The 14,045-nt window shown below is 34.7% G+C and overlaps 2 protein-coding genes across 11 annotated transcripts; both read right to left on the bottom strand.

Moving 5' to 3' along the window:
• Nucleotides 1-900: 900 nt before the first annotated feature.
• LOC18094909 (uncharacterized) lies at nt 901-4,844 on the bottom strand. 10 transcript variants are annotated; one of them, XM_052452761.1, is made up of 7 exons: nt 4,116-4,842; nt 3,571-4,032; nt 3,280-3,396; nt 3,036-3,113; nt 2,877-2,926; nt 1,990-2,075; nt 901-1,439 (listed from the first exon to the last, which is right to left on the bottom strand). In XM_052452761.1, the coding sequence occupies exons 3-7, from the start codon at nt 3,370-3,372 to the stop codon at nt 1,294-1,296; spliced, it is 453 nt and encodes a 150-aa protein (XP_052308721.1). In that variant the 5' UTR covers nt 3,373-3,396; nt 3,571-4,032; nt 4,116-4,842; the 3' UTR covers nt 901-1,293. The 10 variants fall into 10 exon arrangements, with proteins under 10 accessions (XP_052308721.1, XP_052308719.1, XP_052308717.1 ...); XM_052452759.1 differs by having other exon boundaries at nt 3,280-3,812; nt 3,920-4,032; XM_052452757.1 differs by having other exon boundaries at nt 3,280-3,408; nt 4,116-4,841.
• Nucleotides 4,845-5,261: 417 nt separating this feature from the next.
• On the bottom strand, nt 5,262-13,116 carry LOC7473001 (vacuolar protein sorting-associated protein 41 homolog). The gene is made up of 19 exons (XM_002299627.4): nt 12,749-13,116; nt 12,401-12,673; nt 12,138-12,317; nt 11,750-12,010; nt 10,991-11,123; nt 10,811-10,901; nt 10,205-10,307; nt 9,553-9,656; nt 9,387-9,480; nt 9,133-9,288; nt 8,987-9,049; nt 8,771-8,836; nt 8,168-8,368; nt 7,472-7,549; nt 7,244-7,363; nt 7,064-7,144; nt 6,871-6,956; nt 6,034-6,115; nt 5,262-5,943 (listed from the first exon to the last, which is right to left on the bottom strand). Exons 1-19 carry the CDS (start codon nt 13,016-13,018, stop codon nt 5,533-5,535), a joined length of 2,853 nt encoding a protein of 950 aa, XP_002299663.3. The 5' UTR covers nt 13,019-13,116; the 3' UTR covers nt 5,262-5,532.
• Nucleotides 13,117-14,045: the final 929 nt, after the last annotated feature.

Here is a 14,045-nt window from a genome sequence, read left to right as displayed (position 1 = left end):
ATATATTTTTAAATAAAAATAATTATTATCACTTGAATTTAACATAAACCATCTCTAATATTAACTTATTCAATTATCGTGGAGACTTTTATTTTTCTGGATTCAATAGTTAGAGGTGATTTTTTGTGTTTTAATTGGAATCAAATTTTCTCATCACGTTATTTATATATTCACAGGAATTTCTTTTAATTTCAAAATTTGAAAACTGAGAAAAAAAAACATGTTTTCTTAATCATCAAATCAATTTTTACTCTTTTATAGTAAGTTTTTGGGGGAAAAGATTTATAAAAAAGAGTCGAAATATGTATACCATGGGTGATTGAATTTGAATCGGGACCCTTTCTAGCATCTCCTTATTCAATTATCCTAGGAATTGTTTTTTCTTTTTTTATTATTATTAATGTGGGTGTCCGGGCCAGTTTGCGCGCTCCTCGACTAATTCCACGGGCCCAAAAGTTAACGACCATGTAACCTTCCAGTGGCCATCATATTAGCAACCACAGGACTCGAAGCTGAGATCATAGAAAAAGCAAACCTCTTAGTTCAGAGAAAATGTTTTTTCTTGATTCAATAGTTAGTGGTATGTTTTAATTAGTTTGTGTGTTAATCAAAATCAAATTCCTCCGTTATATCAATTTAATGTTTTTAAAATATTTTAATAAAATTATTATTATTTCAAAATCCAATATGAGAAATAAGAAAAATAATCAAATAAGTCTTAATGAATTATTATTATTTTTTTTTTTTACCAACAAGTTCATCTTTACACTTTTCATTCCATAAAAATTCAATCTCTTTTCCTAATTTCTCGATAACATATTAACTATCAATTAAAAACTTAAGAACTTTTGCTATAATGGAAAAAACTGTAAGCGCTTGAAAATAAGTTTTCTTCCCCGATAATAAAAAAGATATATATAAAAAATATCAAATTATATATTATTCTCCATTCTAAATAATGATATACAATTGAAAATTCTAGGATTTTCTTGCATCATTACATCTATAATCTAAACATAAAAATCATAAAATTAACCATCTAATAGGTGGCTCAGTGGTAAGAACTTTGAACCAAAAAGTTTATCCCCCTGTAATCTCAGGTTCGAGCTCTAAGATTGCTAATATTAATGGCCACTGAAAGCTTACCTGGTCGTTAACTTCAGGGTCTGTGGGGATTAATCGAGGTGTGTGCAAGCTGACCCGAACATCCCACGTGAATCAAAAAAAAATCAAAAAACTATTCTCTAAGGATTAAAAAGTTATTATACAAAAATCATATACTTTATACAATGTCTATGAAAAGATGGCCAATTTCATGGCTCCTGGGTCCATATGCCCACAAATTATTCGAGAATTCGTTTGGATTGAAGACCCAGAATCCTGTTTCTGTAGATTCTTAACATAACAACCTCTCATGGTGCACTCAGCAATGCAGGAAGCTAAAGGATAGATGGAATCACAGTTAGGAGCCAAATCCTAATAGTATAAATAATTGTGCAGATTAGAACAGTGATTAATGAATAATATCCAATTATGTATATGGATGAAGAAGACTTGGAATTTAAACAACCTATCCAAATTAATTATTATGGCAAAAGGTTACTTTTCATTAAGGACTAATCATATATCACCAAGATATAAATCTTCTCGCTACAAACTTCGGAGAATTCAAGCACAATTTAGCATAGTGATCGATGGATTTTTAAGGGGAAAAAAAAACAAAACAAAACAGTTAAACGCATATCTTTTTGGCCACCTTTATCGCCAGGCCTAGCTGTTATTAATCATGTTTGGCATACTACTCAGCAAGCCAATATGCAAGATTTGTTTGTCTTTTTCTCGCAAAGCAACCAGCCAGTCAGGACCGCTCAAACTGGAAGGATAAAGATCCAAGAAGTGGGCTCCTAATTACCAAAAGAATTGCTAATAAAATTACTCTATCAAACTAGCTTCGAAATTCAAACGCTTTCCAAGAAACGGAATGAGTACCTTGTTCAGTATATAAAGCAACGACACTGTCTGATATGTCCTCTAGAACTCTGCAGTCGATTAAAATAGAGGGAACAGATGATTGTCTGCTGATTTGTTGAAAGAATGTGATACAAGATCAATTTGTAAAGCTCCCACACACAGAAAAGCCAGTAGAGAAAGAGAAGAATTTCCAAAAATTCATGAACAACAACTTAATAGACAATGAACATTAAGAAGTAACAAGGCGTGATGAGCATCTCTTCTAACTACCTCCTCATTAGACAATCATTATTCTCTCATGTTTTTTGCATTTTGTTACTCTGCCAAGTTAAATACTAGCAGCACAGTTTCCAGAGAATACATCTCAGCTAATGTGTCTTGGCCACACGTGTCAACTAAACAGAATTAAAGAAAAACAAAGCAAACACTGAAACGCAACGTGTAATTAAGTCTTAGACAAAACGTCCCAGAGTTTAGGAACGTGTAATATAGTTTCCACTTTCAACAACAGAAGAAAAGCATCTAGTTTTAGGCTACTGTTTTGCGCCAACTGAGTTTAGGAACGTCCCAGTAGAACTCATGGAGTTTGAAGTAACTGTGAATTTTGATTCTGTTATTTGTATTATTACAGTTCCAATGTGTTGGTTCATCTATATATTGGTCCCTTGAAGAAAAATCAAAATTTAGACTGTTAGCCAATGCTGTTGCCAGTTCTAGTGGCCAGTTTAGCATTGTACTCGGCGATCCAAGAGGCAATGATTTTTATCTCTTTGTCTCGCTGTGCAACCAACCAGTCAGGATCATTTGGTGTTGCAGTTACAAGATCCAAGAAATGGGCACTTAATTACCTTAGAATCTTGAAAAACTAAGCTTAGAATTCGAACGATTTCAATCAACAGAAGTACCTTGTTCGGTATGTACAGCAACAACAGTGTCTGATATGTCCTCCAAAACACTGCAAGTCGAGGAAATACAAGAAAGAAAATTAATGAAGTAGAAAAATAAAATGTTCATATGAGGAAATTAACATCAGTAAAAGAGATCCGGAAATCATGGTCTTTAACCTCCAGCACCGTATGGATCCCGAAGTCCATTGGAGAAGATGATGTTGCTTGCAAAATTTCTGAGTGCAGATTTTTGTCCTGCATAATAGAACATAAGCTTTCTCTTCGAAAAAGTAAAGATAACAAACCAAATAGGTTGCATATCTTGAATCAGCCATAGTTCTTCTCTGAATGACAGGAAGAAGGAACAAAGAGTTTATCCAAAAAGAAAAGACAGAAAGAACAAATATTAAGGGGAACTTACATGGCCACCAAAAACTTCTATGCATGTTTCCGTATATTCAGTGAGATTAAAAGGAGATGCTTGAAACATTGTATCATTACCGCCAGTCCCCATTGGTATTACAATCTCTGTGCGTGTCTGAAAGACATACTGGCCATATTCACGACAAGAAATTATCCTCCAAAATAAGACATTATTGTAACTTAAAAGCTAATGCATTTTAGAGAAGACATCGAAATTGAATGGTTAATAAACTTGAACATGGTGATGAAGAATCCATTTACATAAGAGAACACTATGCTTTAAGAATACCTGCCGTGGCCATGCTAGTTTCCCTTTTTAAAATTGATGTACATCATGACATGACTGATTTCCAAAAATACTGGCATTGAGACCAGCAGCAGTTCTGACAAGAATACTGGTTCCTTCAGGGGCTCCATCAATGGCATTGCACATATTTTCGAAAAAAAAATCTGGAGGATTGTCGAATTGAGCTGAGATCATAAACATCAATTCTAGGTAGTCCTTAAGCTCTTGCGATGAGTTCAAAGGGCCTAATCATCGAAAGAGACCAGAAACAAAAACAATTTGTTATGCATGGGACATGTAAAGCTGGGAAATTGAAGTTTGAAAGAATAAAGAAGCTGTTATAGTGAATTACTTGCAAGAACTGAAGATATTGCCAAGGGAAACAAGACCATTGGTTTCAGATGCAATTCTATTAATTTCTGACCAAGAATTTCTTATAGTATTGTAACAACTCTCACTAGTTTCCTGCACCACCAGGGTAGCATTAAACTACGTTCTTCAAGTGATCAGACCAAAAAAAAAAAAATTAAACTCTAAGCAATTCTTACCTGAAAATCTCTGGTCACCACAACATGGTATGCATCTGTGGAGCCGACGATGCCAGAGCACCGATGGTAACATGAGGATATTTTAGACGAAACCACGAGGCAAGCACCAAAAAAATTATCAGGAAAAGGTTAGTAAGAATTCAACATTGTTTTAATGTTAACCTTGAAGTTTGACTTACTCCCACCATAAGATTCTCCAACCACAATAACTGGGCAGTTTTCTGCCGACGGGTTCTTCTTGATATTTGTGATCAACTGTGCATAATCTGCCAAAGCTTGTTCCGAACTCAGATATCCCAGGGCACAAGCATTTTGGAATGCTTGATCTTCAGATCCAAATGAAAATGATTCTCCATAATAGCGATGTTGAAACAGGTAGGAGATTGTGTTACAAGGCAGCCGGCTAAAACAGCCATGCTTCAAAAGCACCCAAAGTTAATATACACCAATCATCTGTTTAACAAAAATTTCCCAAATGAAGATTAAAATAAGAACTACTCAAATCAGAATTCTAATTCTAACCAAGGTCAAGGATACAATTCCTCTTTTTTTTTTCTCTCTTCTTTTAAAACCTGCAGTAGAAGTAAAATCGTGCAATGATTCATCCCAAAAAAAATAAAAAAAAAACAACGTCAATCACACCTTATCAGGTTAGAGTTTTAAGAAAAATTAGTTAATTGATTTTTTATTTTGCTATCACACCAACAAGATCTGTCTAAAATGAGAGAGAGAGAGAGAGAGAGTAAAACAGGCCTTTGCTAGTTCTATAAAAATAGTAGTATTAAATATCAATAAAATATGAAAAAAAAAATCAAAAATATATTAGTAGAGTTAATAATAAATCTCACTCTTTAATTCATATGATCGAAAAGTTTAAAAAAGGTTGTATATTTTTTAAAAAAAATATTTAGCATTAATGCTATAATTTTCCCTGCCACCCCCACAGAATCTTTCATCAACAATTCACAGATTACAATAAAAGTTAAGCATAACTAGAGGATTTTCAAACATGATGGAGTAAAATTGCTGATAAAATTTTAAAGAACAAATGAATTTATCCGATTTCATTTTTGTATGTAAGTTCAATAATAATAATAATAATAATAATAATAATAATAATGTACTTGGAAAAGGAAGAAGCAAATCTCCACAAAACGGCCAAAAAAATAATTTAACCTTTTCCGATATAATTGTGATCCATATGATACATCTGTTGACAAACGAAGCTCAGCCAAAAATGAAAAATTGATGAACAGCCACATTATATGATAAATGAATGAACAAGAGAAAATAAAACAAGAAACAACCGCCTCGAAAAAAGAAAGCTAAGACTCGCACAATATCATCAAAACACCCCAGCCCCCCACCACCCACCGAGAGAAAAAAAAATATATTGAGAAAAGGAAAAATCACTATCTCAACTAGCAGCAGTAGTACATAAGATACATCTCAGCCGAGGAACACCAGAAACGGTTTCCTCATCCTCGTCATTGCTATCGTATTCCGATATCCCAGAAGTGGCTCCACTCCCTTTTCCGCTACTAACAGTGTGCATAGAATCCATAAGACAAGACATGTGATAAGCATGACAGCAAAAGAATGCGACAACTGATACATCTCGTATAGAGAAGGGATCAAAACACATGCAACATCTTGTTTCTCCCCTGGTTTTTGACTTAACCTCCATGGTTCTTGCACTTGCTGTTCTCCCAGCTGCTTGTGAATCCCTACTGCCATCCCTTTTTGCTCGAGCATCTTCTTCGTTGCTTAAGCAAATTGCCCTTCTCGCTTCTTTGTAGTATTTGACCAAGAGATTTACACAATCAGCCTGTGTGTCTCAAAACAGCATCAGAATGTTAACAACTAGCAAATATTGTCTCTATTTAGATGAAAAGAAAGGGCACATGAAGCATGATACCTTAAGAATATCATTGCACCCATGTCTCAGAGATGTTTCAGTTCTGTAATCGGTGATAATTTTTACTAGTCGATCCCTAAGTCTGAAATAACATTGTATAAAGGTAAGAAATTACACAACGAACAATAACCAATTCATAAGTTACATTTGCAACTTTTCTGCAACTCAGGGAAAATGTCATCTTGAAGCATAATCTAATTAGCATTTACAGAAAAAGTAGCATCTCCATACCAGGACAGACTATAAGGAAGCTAGGAAGTAGTATATCTTACTTATTGGTAGTCACTCAGAGCTTGGTGGTTAATGCTAAAAAAAAAAACATTGCGGTCTAGAATGTATCTAGGCTACTTCATATGTAACACTGATTAAATTATAACGAATTTCGCATCCAAAAAAGGAGAATAGATAGTATTCTAATTTGATTAGGACTGTGGTTCCTTAAATTCTACTTAAGAGAACTGGCAATCTTGGGGTGGGCTGTTTCACATTGGATTTTATTAGGAAGGTCTATTGGAATCGGTTTTCACTAGGAGACACAGTAATAACATGTTTGCAGTTTAGTCATGTATCCCACATACTGTAAAATATGTTTTTGGTGACCAACTTCAGACAAAAAAAATTCGGACTTCAATTATACCCCTTCTTATTTCTTCCTAACAAGGTTATTTGCAAACTAATCTCATGGATTCTAAGCCATGGATAAATTACTTTCAAATACCTTGGATTATTAAATGTTGTCGTTGTGTTTTTCAAAACAACTAGATTGCAAAACCTTCATTTAAGAACAGGGGAGGATTAATAAGGAATTAAACAAAACAAGTTATCAGACATACTAACCGGGGTATTTCCAAGCCATTGGGCACCATATTTACAATGTATAAAGGATCAAGATTGCCAACAGTGTGCTCCAACAATACCCCCACCTGCCATGTTGCAGAAAAGAGAAGGAAACTCAATGAACATATGGATATGTTGAATCACAGGATGTTTGAAGAAGAACAGCAATCAGTAGAACGAGTCCAAAATGTACCATTTCAGGTTTGTGAAGACATTGCTTAATTAATTCTTCCCATAGCTCATCATCATGCTGCATGGTTACAAATTCAACAGCCTGCACCCACAATAAAACTTTTCTTATTTCTGCCAATACTCCCAACATAAAAATAAATAAAAAATAAATCTGATGGTTTCAACCAAATATGATAAATACCTCTTCAATGTCCCCTAATTTATTTATGATGATAGCTAGCGCCTTTTTTGAGTTTCCCATTCTTCCAAGTATGAAGACTTGCTCTCTTAAAAGATCTCTTTTGACACAAATGTCATATGCCTGAGATGTAAGAGTTCAACTGATCAATTCATTAGTGAATTACTGAAGGAAGAGTTGACATACATTGACTTGAAACGTCATAATTGACCATTTATTGACTGTTCAAACCTTCTCAAGGGTGTAATGTTGGCTGCTCCGGAGAAAAGGTAGTAGCATTTTCAGATCATAATCTGCATAAAGCTCTACCTGTCTCAATGAAAATAAAGCTCACAGCAATCATTATATATTGAAGACTGCAGAGACATGCACACAGGCAAAAACCAGACATGAGCTATTGAGCAGCTTGCGACCAAAATAATTGTCAGCAAGGTGAACAGGATGGATCATTGGGGAGAAACCCCGGTTATGGTTCCTCTCAGCAGTTAAAAATGGATCTTATAGTAGAAAGAATAAAATATAACCTTTACTAAACTGAAGCTTCGAAACAATAGGCATAACAAGTGGCTCCTTTTAGATGAGTGACTTGATCATGATGGCAGGTAAATTCAAATTAGTTGACAAAAACAGCTAAGACAGCAATGATATTGTGAAAATGGGTGTGTGCAGCTTACATGCATCCATGGCATCCAAAACACATTTTCTTGGCATGTTGGATGTAAAAACCACTTTAATGAGAGTAAAAGTAAATCTATGTTCATGTCACTTCAATTTTGACACTCCAGGTCACAGTGTAATTATGTCCTTATCTACTACTACTAGCAAAGGAAACCAAAACCTTTACAGAAGGAACTGCCCGTGAATTTAACAAATTGTAGATAGAAAAAGAAACAGAGAAAAAAAATATGTAGTCAGCCTTCTCCATACTTGCATATCATGAAAATCCTTTCCTGCATGTGGATTTGCTTCAAATAATGCATGAAGATACAAGTGTAGGAAATATCTTGAATCACACTTATTGCTGGCAGTCAACAGTTGCGAGACAACTTCAGGTGGAGAAATTAAGTCTTTGTTCTGGATCAATAGAGGAACTGTGCGTTTGCAATCAAGCAACATCAGTTGGACAACCTGTAATTGAACAAGCACAAGCAACAGAATTAAGAGTGGGCCAATCATATGATGAAATGGAACTGCCTAAATAGTACAGAACCTTGAAGCAAAAAGAAAAACCATCTATATTTTGCAATAATATGCACAAAGCATGAAATTTCAGATTCCAAATATCAATACTGGGGATCCTTTGAGGTCAATTTACTTGCAATACATATTCGTGAGAGTGTCTAAATGTCAGCAGAACTACTGGAAAATAGCAAATATCTAAAATGTTGTTTTCAAAGACCAAATTTCGGTTGAAACTTAACATTTCAAATGGAGATACAAATCTGATCTTAAGTAACAATGGCAAAAGAGAAAGAAAACCACAAAAAGGCAACTAACATACAACTATTTCACCTTATCCTGCAGTCATACCTTTTCACGTATGGTATCATGTAAGCTGTGCTTTTCAATGAAATCAAATATCTCTGGCTTCATGAGCTGAAAGGTAAAAACCAACAACGAAAACAAATAAGAAAGATATGTCAAATAAAATTAATACAGCAACTTGTTTCCTGAATCATTTTAAACAAACAGTGCTTTTCTTTGTGTGCAGATTCACTTGAACATGGTGTACCAGAAAATACTCACATCAGCAAAAAGTGAAAAGGCTTTCTCATATTGCCCATCAATTACATATAACTCTGCTAGTGCCTGATATAGAAAGGAGTTCCGATTAGTGACATGTGCCATCAAATTTCAGAAATCAAACAGCACACACCAGTTCTTTGACTAACCTCCTTGAGTGCATCCGTCATAGAAGAAGTATTTAGCTGAGGTTCTATAGCAGATATAACAGGCAATGCAGAATAAATCAAAGGTGGCCAAGATTTAACAGTTGACAAGAGATCTTTATGAAAAGATGGATTTGTTGCCAGAGCTACAAGAGCAACCTGTGAATCAAAAACAAACAAGATGCCTTGATCATGAGCCACTACAATAGAAAAGTTATGAAAGGAAAACTGCATGAAAACATTTTCAATCCGCTAACCTCATAAGCAGTATCACGAAGTCTAGGGTTTTCTGTTGGCATGTAAGGGACCAACACAGGAAGCTGACGCAAATGAGCAAAATGGAAAACCCATCTGCAAAAGAAAGCATCTGGTCAGTATTAACAAGGAATGCAGAGAAGATATCAAAATAGTTGCTTTTCTTACCTTTCCCATGCTGGAGCAGACCCTCGCAGCAATTTGGAACACAAAGATGCAGCTTCAGCATATTTCCTTTCCACGATCAAATGATCAAGATATCTGGATCCCACCTGTGGTTATAGCATAAAAAGTTAAGCCGTTACTTAATTTAAAATAACATGGATCTCAAAGGAGGACCACTTAAGCATACTTTTTCTTTTTTGCTAAAATGGAAAATGATCATTATATGTAACTGCAGCATGAAACTTCATAGCCATAAATTGAAATAACACATTGAGGAAAAGAATTGGATGAGTAAGACAGGAGCACAACAATGCTTAAGTCTTTATATACTAGATAAATGAAACAAAACTCATTTGATCATTTGTACGCTGACAAGGGAGAAAAGGAGTGGGGGGGGGGGGAGCAGTATTTTTAAAAAGAAACACCAAATTATATGCAGAAATTACTAATTCATAAAGGAATACTTAACGAAAAGGAACCTGGAAAAAATTTAGCTTCTTTACTGTAGCAAAAACATGTTCCTCAACAATCATGTTCAGACAGAACATTGTCATTATTTAAGTATAACAGAAGTTCAATGTTGCAGTTGTTGTGCGAGACATGGCACACCTCTGCATCTTTTAAAGCTGTATACCAGATAAACAAACCAAAATACCTCATCAACGAGTTCACTCCTACCCTGGCCTGCTTCAACTGCTGCCAACGCTTTTTCATGCCAACCATGTTCTAGAAGCCACGCAATATGATCTTCAGCATCCCTAACAGAGATAAATACATTAATTTCTCTGGAAAACCAATGGAGAATACATAAACAAACGCATGCCCACTACATTAATTTCTCTGGAAAACCAATAGAGAATACATAAACAAGTGCATGCCCAGGCTGGTGAACAGGGGAGAGATGTAAAACTTTAATTGTTTTGATACATGCAAAATCAGATGCTTAATACATAATGTCCATGATAAGTTCGTGCTTTTGAAGTTCTCATGTCATAAGGTGTCAACTTGGAGGGGTGACTGAGTTTGCAGTGTTAAATGAACGAAGTAGGCACTTAAACAGTGTTGATACATTAGAGAAGAGAATTATTCTTCAAGCAGCCCTTTTTAAAAAAAATAATGTTTCAAGCTTCAAACTAGAAGGTGCTCTAAAATTAATTCAGAACATCATCCGAACCACCAATATCGGGGAGTTCATAATGCAAGCAAAGAAATAAAACGACTCTATTTAAAAGCTAAAATACAAGTAAGAATCAATAATAACCTAGGCTTTGCAATCACCACATCCTTCGGGGAAACGATATAGTATAATGGTTCATCACCAGCAGCCCATTGACCACCAGCATAGCTGCTACCTGTATTCACATGGAAAAAGTATCAAGCTATTTAAATGTAGTTCTCAAGTCCAAAAGACCATGAATTTCAAATAATCCAACATGTTAACCTGAGAAAGGAGCATGCGCAAGGGAATAGTCTTTCGCCTTGTAATGCTCAAAACCATGCACAGGTAGGGCATCTGTTGCAAGTTCATCATTATTCCATGTAACTACTCGTACTTCTGGTCTCTGTGCATTGCCCTGATTAAAATAGATAATTCAGCAACTACAGTATCTATTTATTTCCACTAAAGAGACTTGCAAGCATGTTTTCATCTTTTAAAAATAAAAATATTGGCAGAAAGCAGCTCGATCACACTGAGAAGAACCATGTTTTAATCAACATCCAATCATAAGCATGCTGAAAACATAAATGAAATGTAACAAAAATGGAGACAGGCACAGAAAAGCAAACGTTAGGAGCAGAGGAGAACAAGATCAATTCAAAAAAAAAAAAAACTTGTTCAAGTGATAAAATATCTGTAGAAAACACAATAAGTCTCTTCCTGAAAACAAATATTTTTCAGAAGAAAAAAGGAAGGATCCAAAAAGAGCATAACCCTTGAGCCCATGGAAGAAAAGAATTCTATGACATAAAAAAGGGCTATTGCTAGCATTTTCAACAAATAGAATACTAACTTCGAATTTACTCCTCTAATAAATGTTTTTCCTGTTATCATGGCACTGAACAGGTGAACACCTAATTTCATAATAAATATATATAAAAATTCATTTTCAATTCAAATCAGATTAACTTCAAAAGTAGCAAGAGGCAGGTCAAAAGTTTATATTTCAACAAAGTCCGGATAGTATGAAAGAGAAGATACCAGTCTTGATGAAATGGTGCTACTGAATTCCTTCTCTCCATCTTCTTCCACAGGAATATAAGCTAGAACAACCAAAGAATCACCAAATGGAGCAATTCCTGAAATATAATAGCTGGTTTGAAAAGAAGCCACAATATCCACCTGGTTCATACTAGACACCGGAACATCCCTATATGTCCCATTAGCTCCCTTTTGCTGATTTGCTCTTATCGATGCTATTTTTACAGACATTCCCCACCCAATAACCAAGAGAGTATCATCCTGAACGTGATGGAATGTTACAAAGCCATAGATTTCAAAGACAGCAACATTAAAAAATCTAATAACAATGACAAAAATGACAGTTGAAGCTATTCAATCAAATGATGGGATCAACTCTTTAACTAACCTGCCAAACTAAATGCGGGAGCAAAAGCTCCGGACGCGGACTCCCTCGCGGTCTTTCAATAAAAGTTATTCTTCGATCATTAGCAGCATCATAAACTTTCACACCCGCATCATTAGCCCACGCAATGAGACTCGTTCTCCACTTCACAGCATGTATCGGACCTTCCCCAGAGTGCAAAACCTAATCAAACAAAATAATTTACAGCATTCAATAACAAAATCCGGGAACTCAAGCACCTACACCATACCCATTCTAGTACATACCTGGTCACGGTAACCTAGCCATTTCTTGGAGTTAAAATACAATTGACCAGCTAAACCACCAGCAACAAATCTTTTAGACATTTTTCTAGAATATTCAGGGTCTAAAGCAATTGCCTTCATCGGCCGATGATATTCAAACTTCAAAACTTTCTCGTCGGTGAAAAGACTATTAATTACAACAGTGCCATCGTCTGAACAACTTCCTATATATTCTCCTTCTATATCAAAGCTAAGATCATTAACCGCCGCTGTATGCGCCGCAAATTCCTTAACCTGAAACGCAAAAATTTGAGAATTAATGAATAATCGAGAGAGAGCAAGGGAGAGAGGGCGGGAGTGAGGTCTGACCTGGTTGCCGAGGAAATCGAGGATGTGAACGGTGCCGTCTAGAGTGCCGAGTGCAATCATGCGTTCGGCTACAGCAATACACGACGCCGCATCATTGGATAAAAGAGAAGGTATGCTACCTCCCATTCTTTGGTACTTGAGTCTTGGTTCCTCCTCCTCCTCCTCTTCTTCTTCTTCTTCTTCTTCTTCTTCTTCATCATCATCATCTTCCTCTTCTTCTTCTCGCTCGTCGTCGCCATCGACACCATTCTCCGACGTAATTGGAGTCATTTGGAGGATTTTAGGGCTGGTGTTGAAGAGAAAAGAAAGGAAAGAAGCAATGATTGAGATAGAGATCTGTGTGTTTGCGTTGTGTCGAAGATGGTGATGCTGTTTATCTTTTTGGTTATAACAGTTGGAGTTTGAGAGGTGAATTTAACATAGTCACTAAACTCTTGAAACACAGATAATTAGTCCCTTTATTTTAACAAGTAATTAATATATCCCTTGATTAATTAACCTTTATTTGGAAAATAATTTTCTATAAAATGATATGTAGATGGAAGTTATCAAGTGTTTAATATCTAATCTTTTTCAAATATTAAATAAAAATACAAACAAATTTAAATTAAAAATCAACACAAGATTATATTAGATACTACGAAGGAATAATAATTATAATTATATGATAAATATATTTTGGTTTTGAGTTCTTTAAATATAAATTTTGCTATGTTTTTTTTATTTAGATATAAAATGCTAAAAAATTACTAAAAAGTATTTTTTAATTAGTTTATTGATGCAGTCCTTGTAAAATGTTGGAGCATGATGATTGTTATAGTTCGATTATAAGTGATTTTATATTGACTATTTTTTGCAAAACTTGTTAAATATGAGAAATTATTTTTTGAAAACATATGACTCTTTGTACCTCTAGTGTTTTTGTTTAGTCTTAGTTTTTGTATTTGCGGTGTAAAAAACACAATTAGGTATTTGACAATACACTAAACTGCATTTTATACTGTGGAATTCATCAAAAAATTGAGTTTGAAACGCAGTTTTTATGAAGCAGTTTTTACACGTTTTTTAACTGAGTTTCGTAAAACTCTGTTTATTTTTGCGTTTCAAAAGCACTTTTTTTAAAATTTTAAAACTTTTTATTTTTCTTTACTTCAAATTATTTTTTTTGTATTTTCAGATCATTTTGATTCGCTGATATAAAAAATAATTTTTAAAAATAAAAAAAATTATTTTGATGTATTTCCAAGTAAAAAACACTTTTGAAAAGCAACCACAACCAAACATTTTATATATGTTT

Source organism: Populus trichocarpa, chromosome 1 (assembly GCF_000002775.5).
Source record: "Populus trichocarpa isolate Nisqually-1 chromosome 1, P.trichocarpa_v4.1, whole genome shotgun sequence".
NCBI classification, from domain to species: domain Eukaryota; kingdom Viridiplantae; phylum Streptophyta; class Magnoliopsida; order Malpighiales; family Salicaceae; genus Populus; species Populus trichocarpa.
This window is presented reverse-complemented; position numbering and strand designations above follow the sequence as displayed.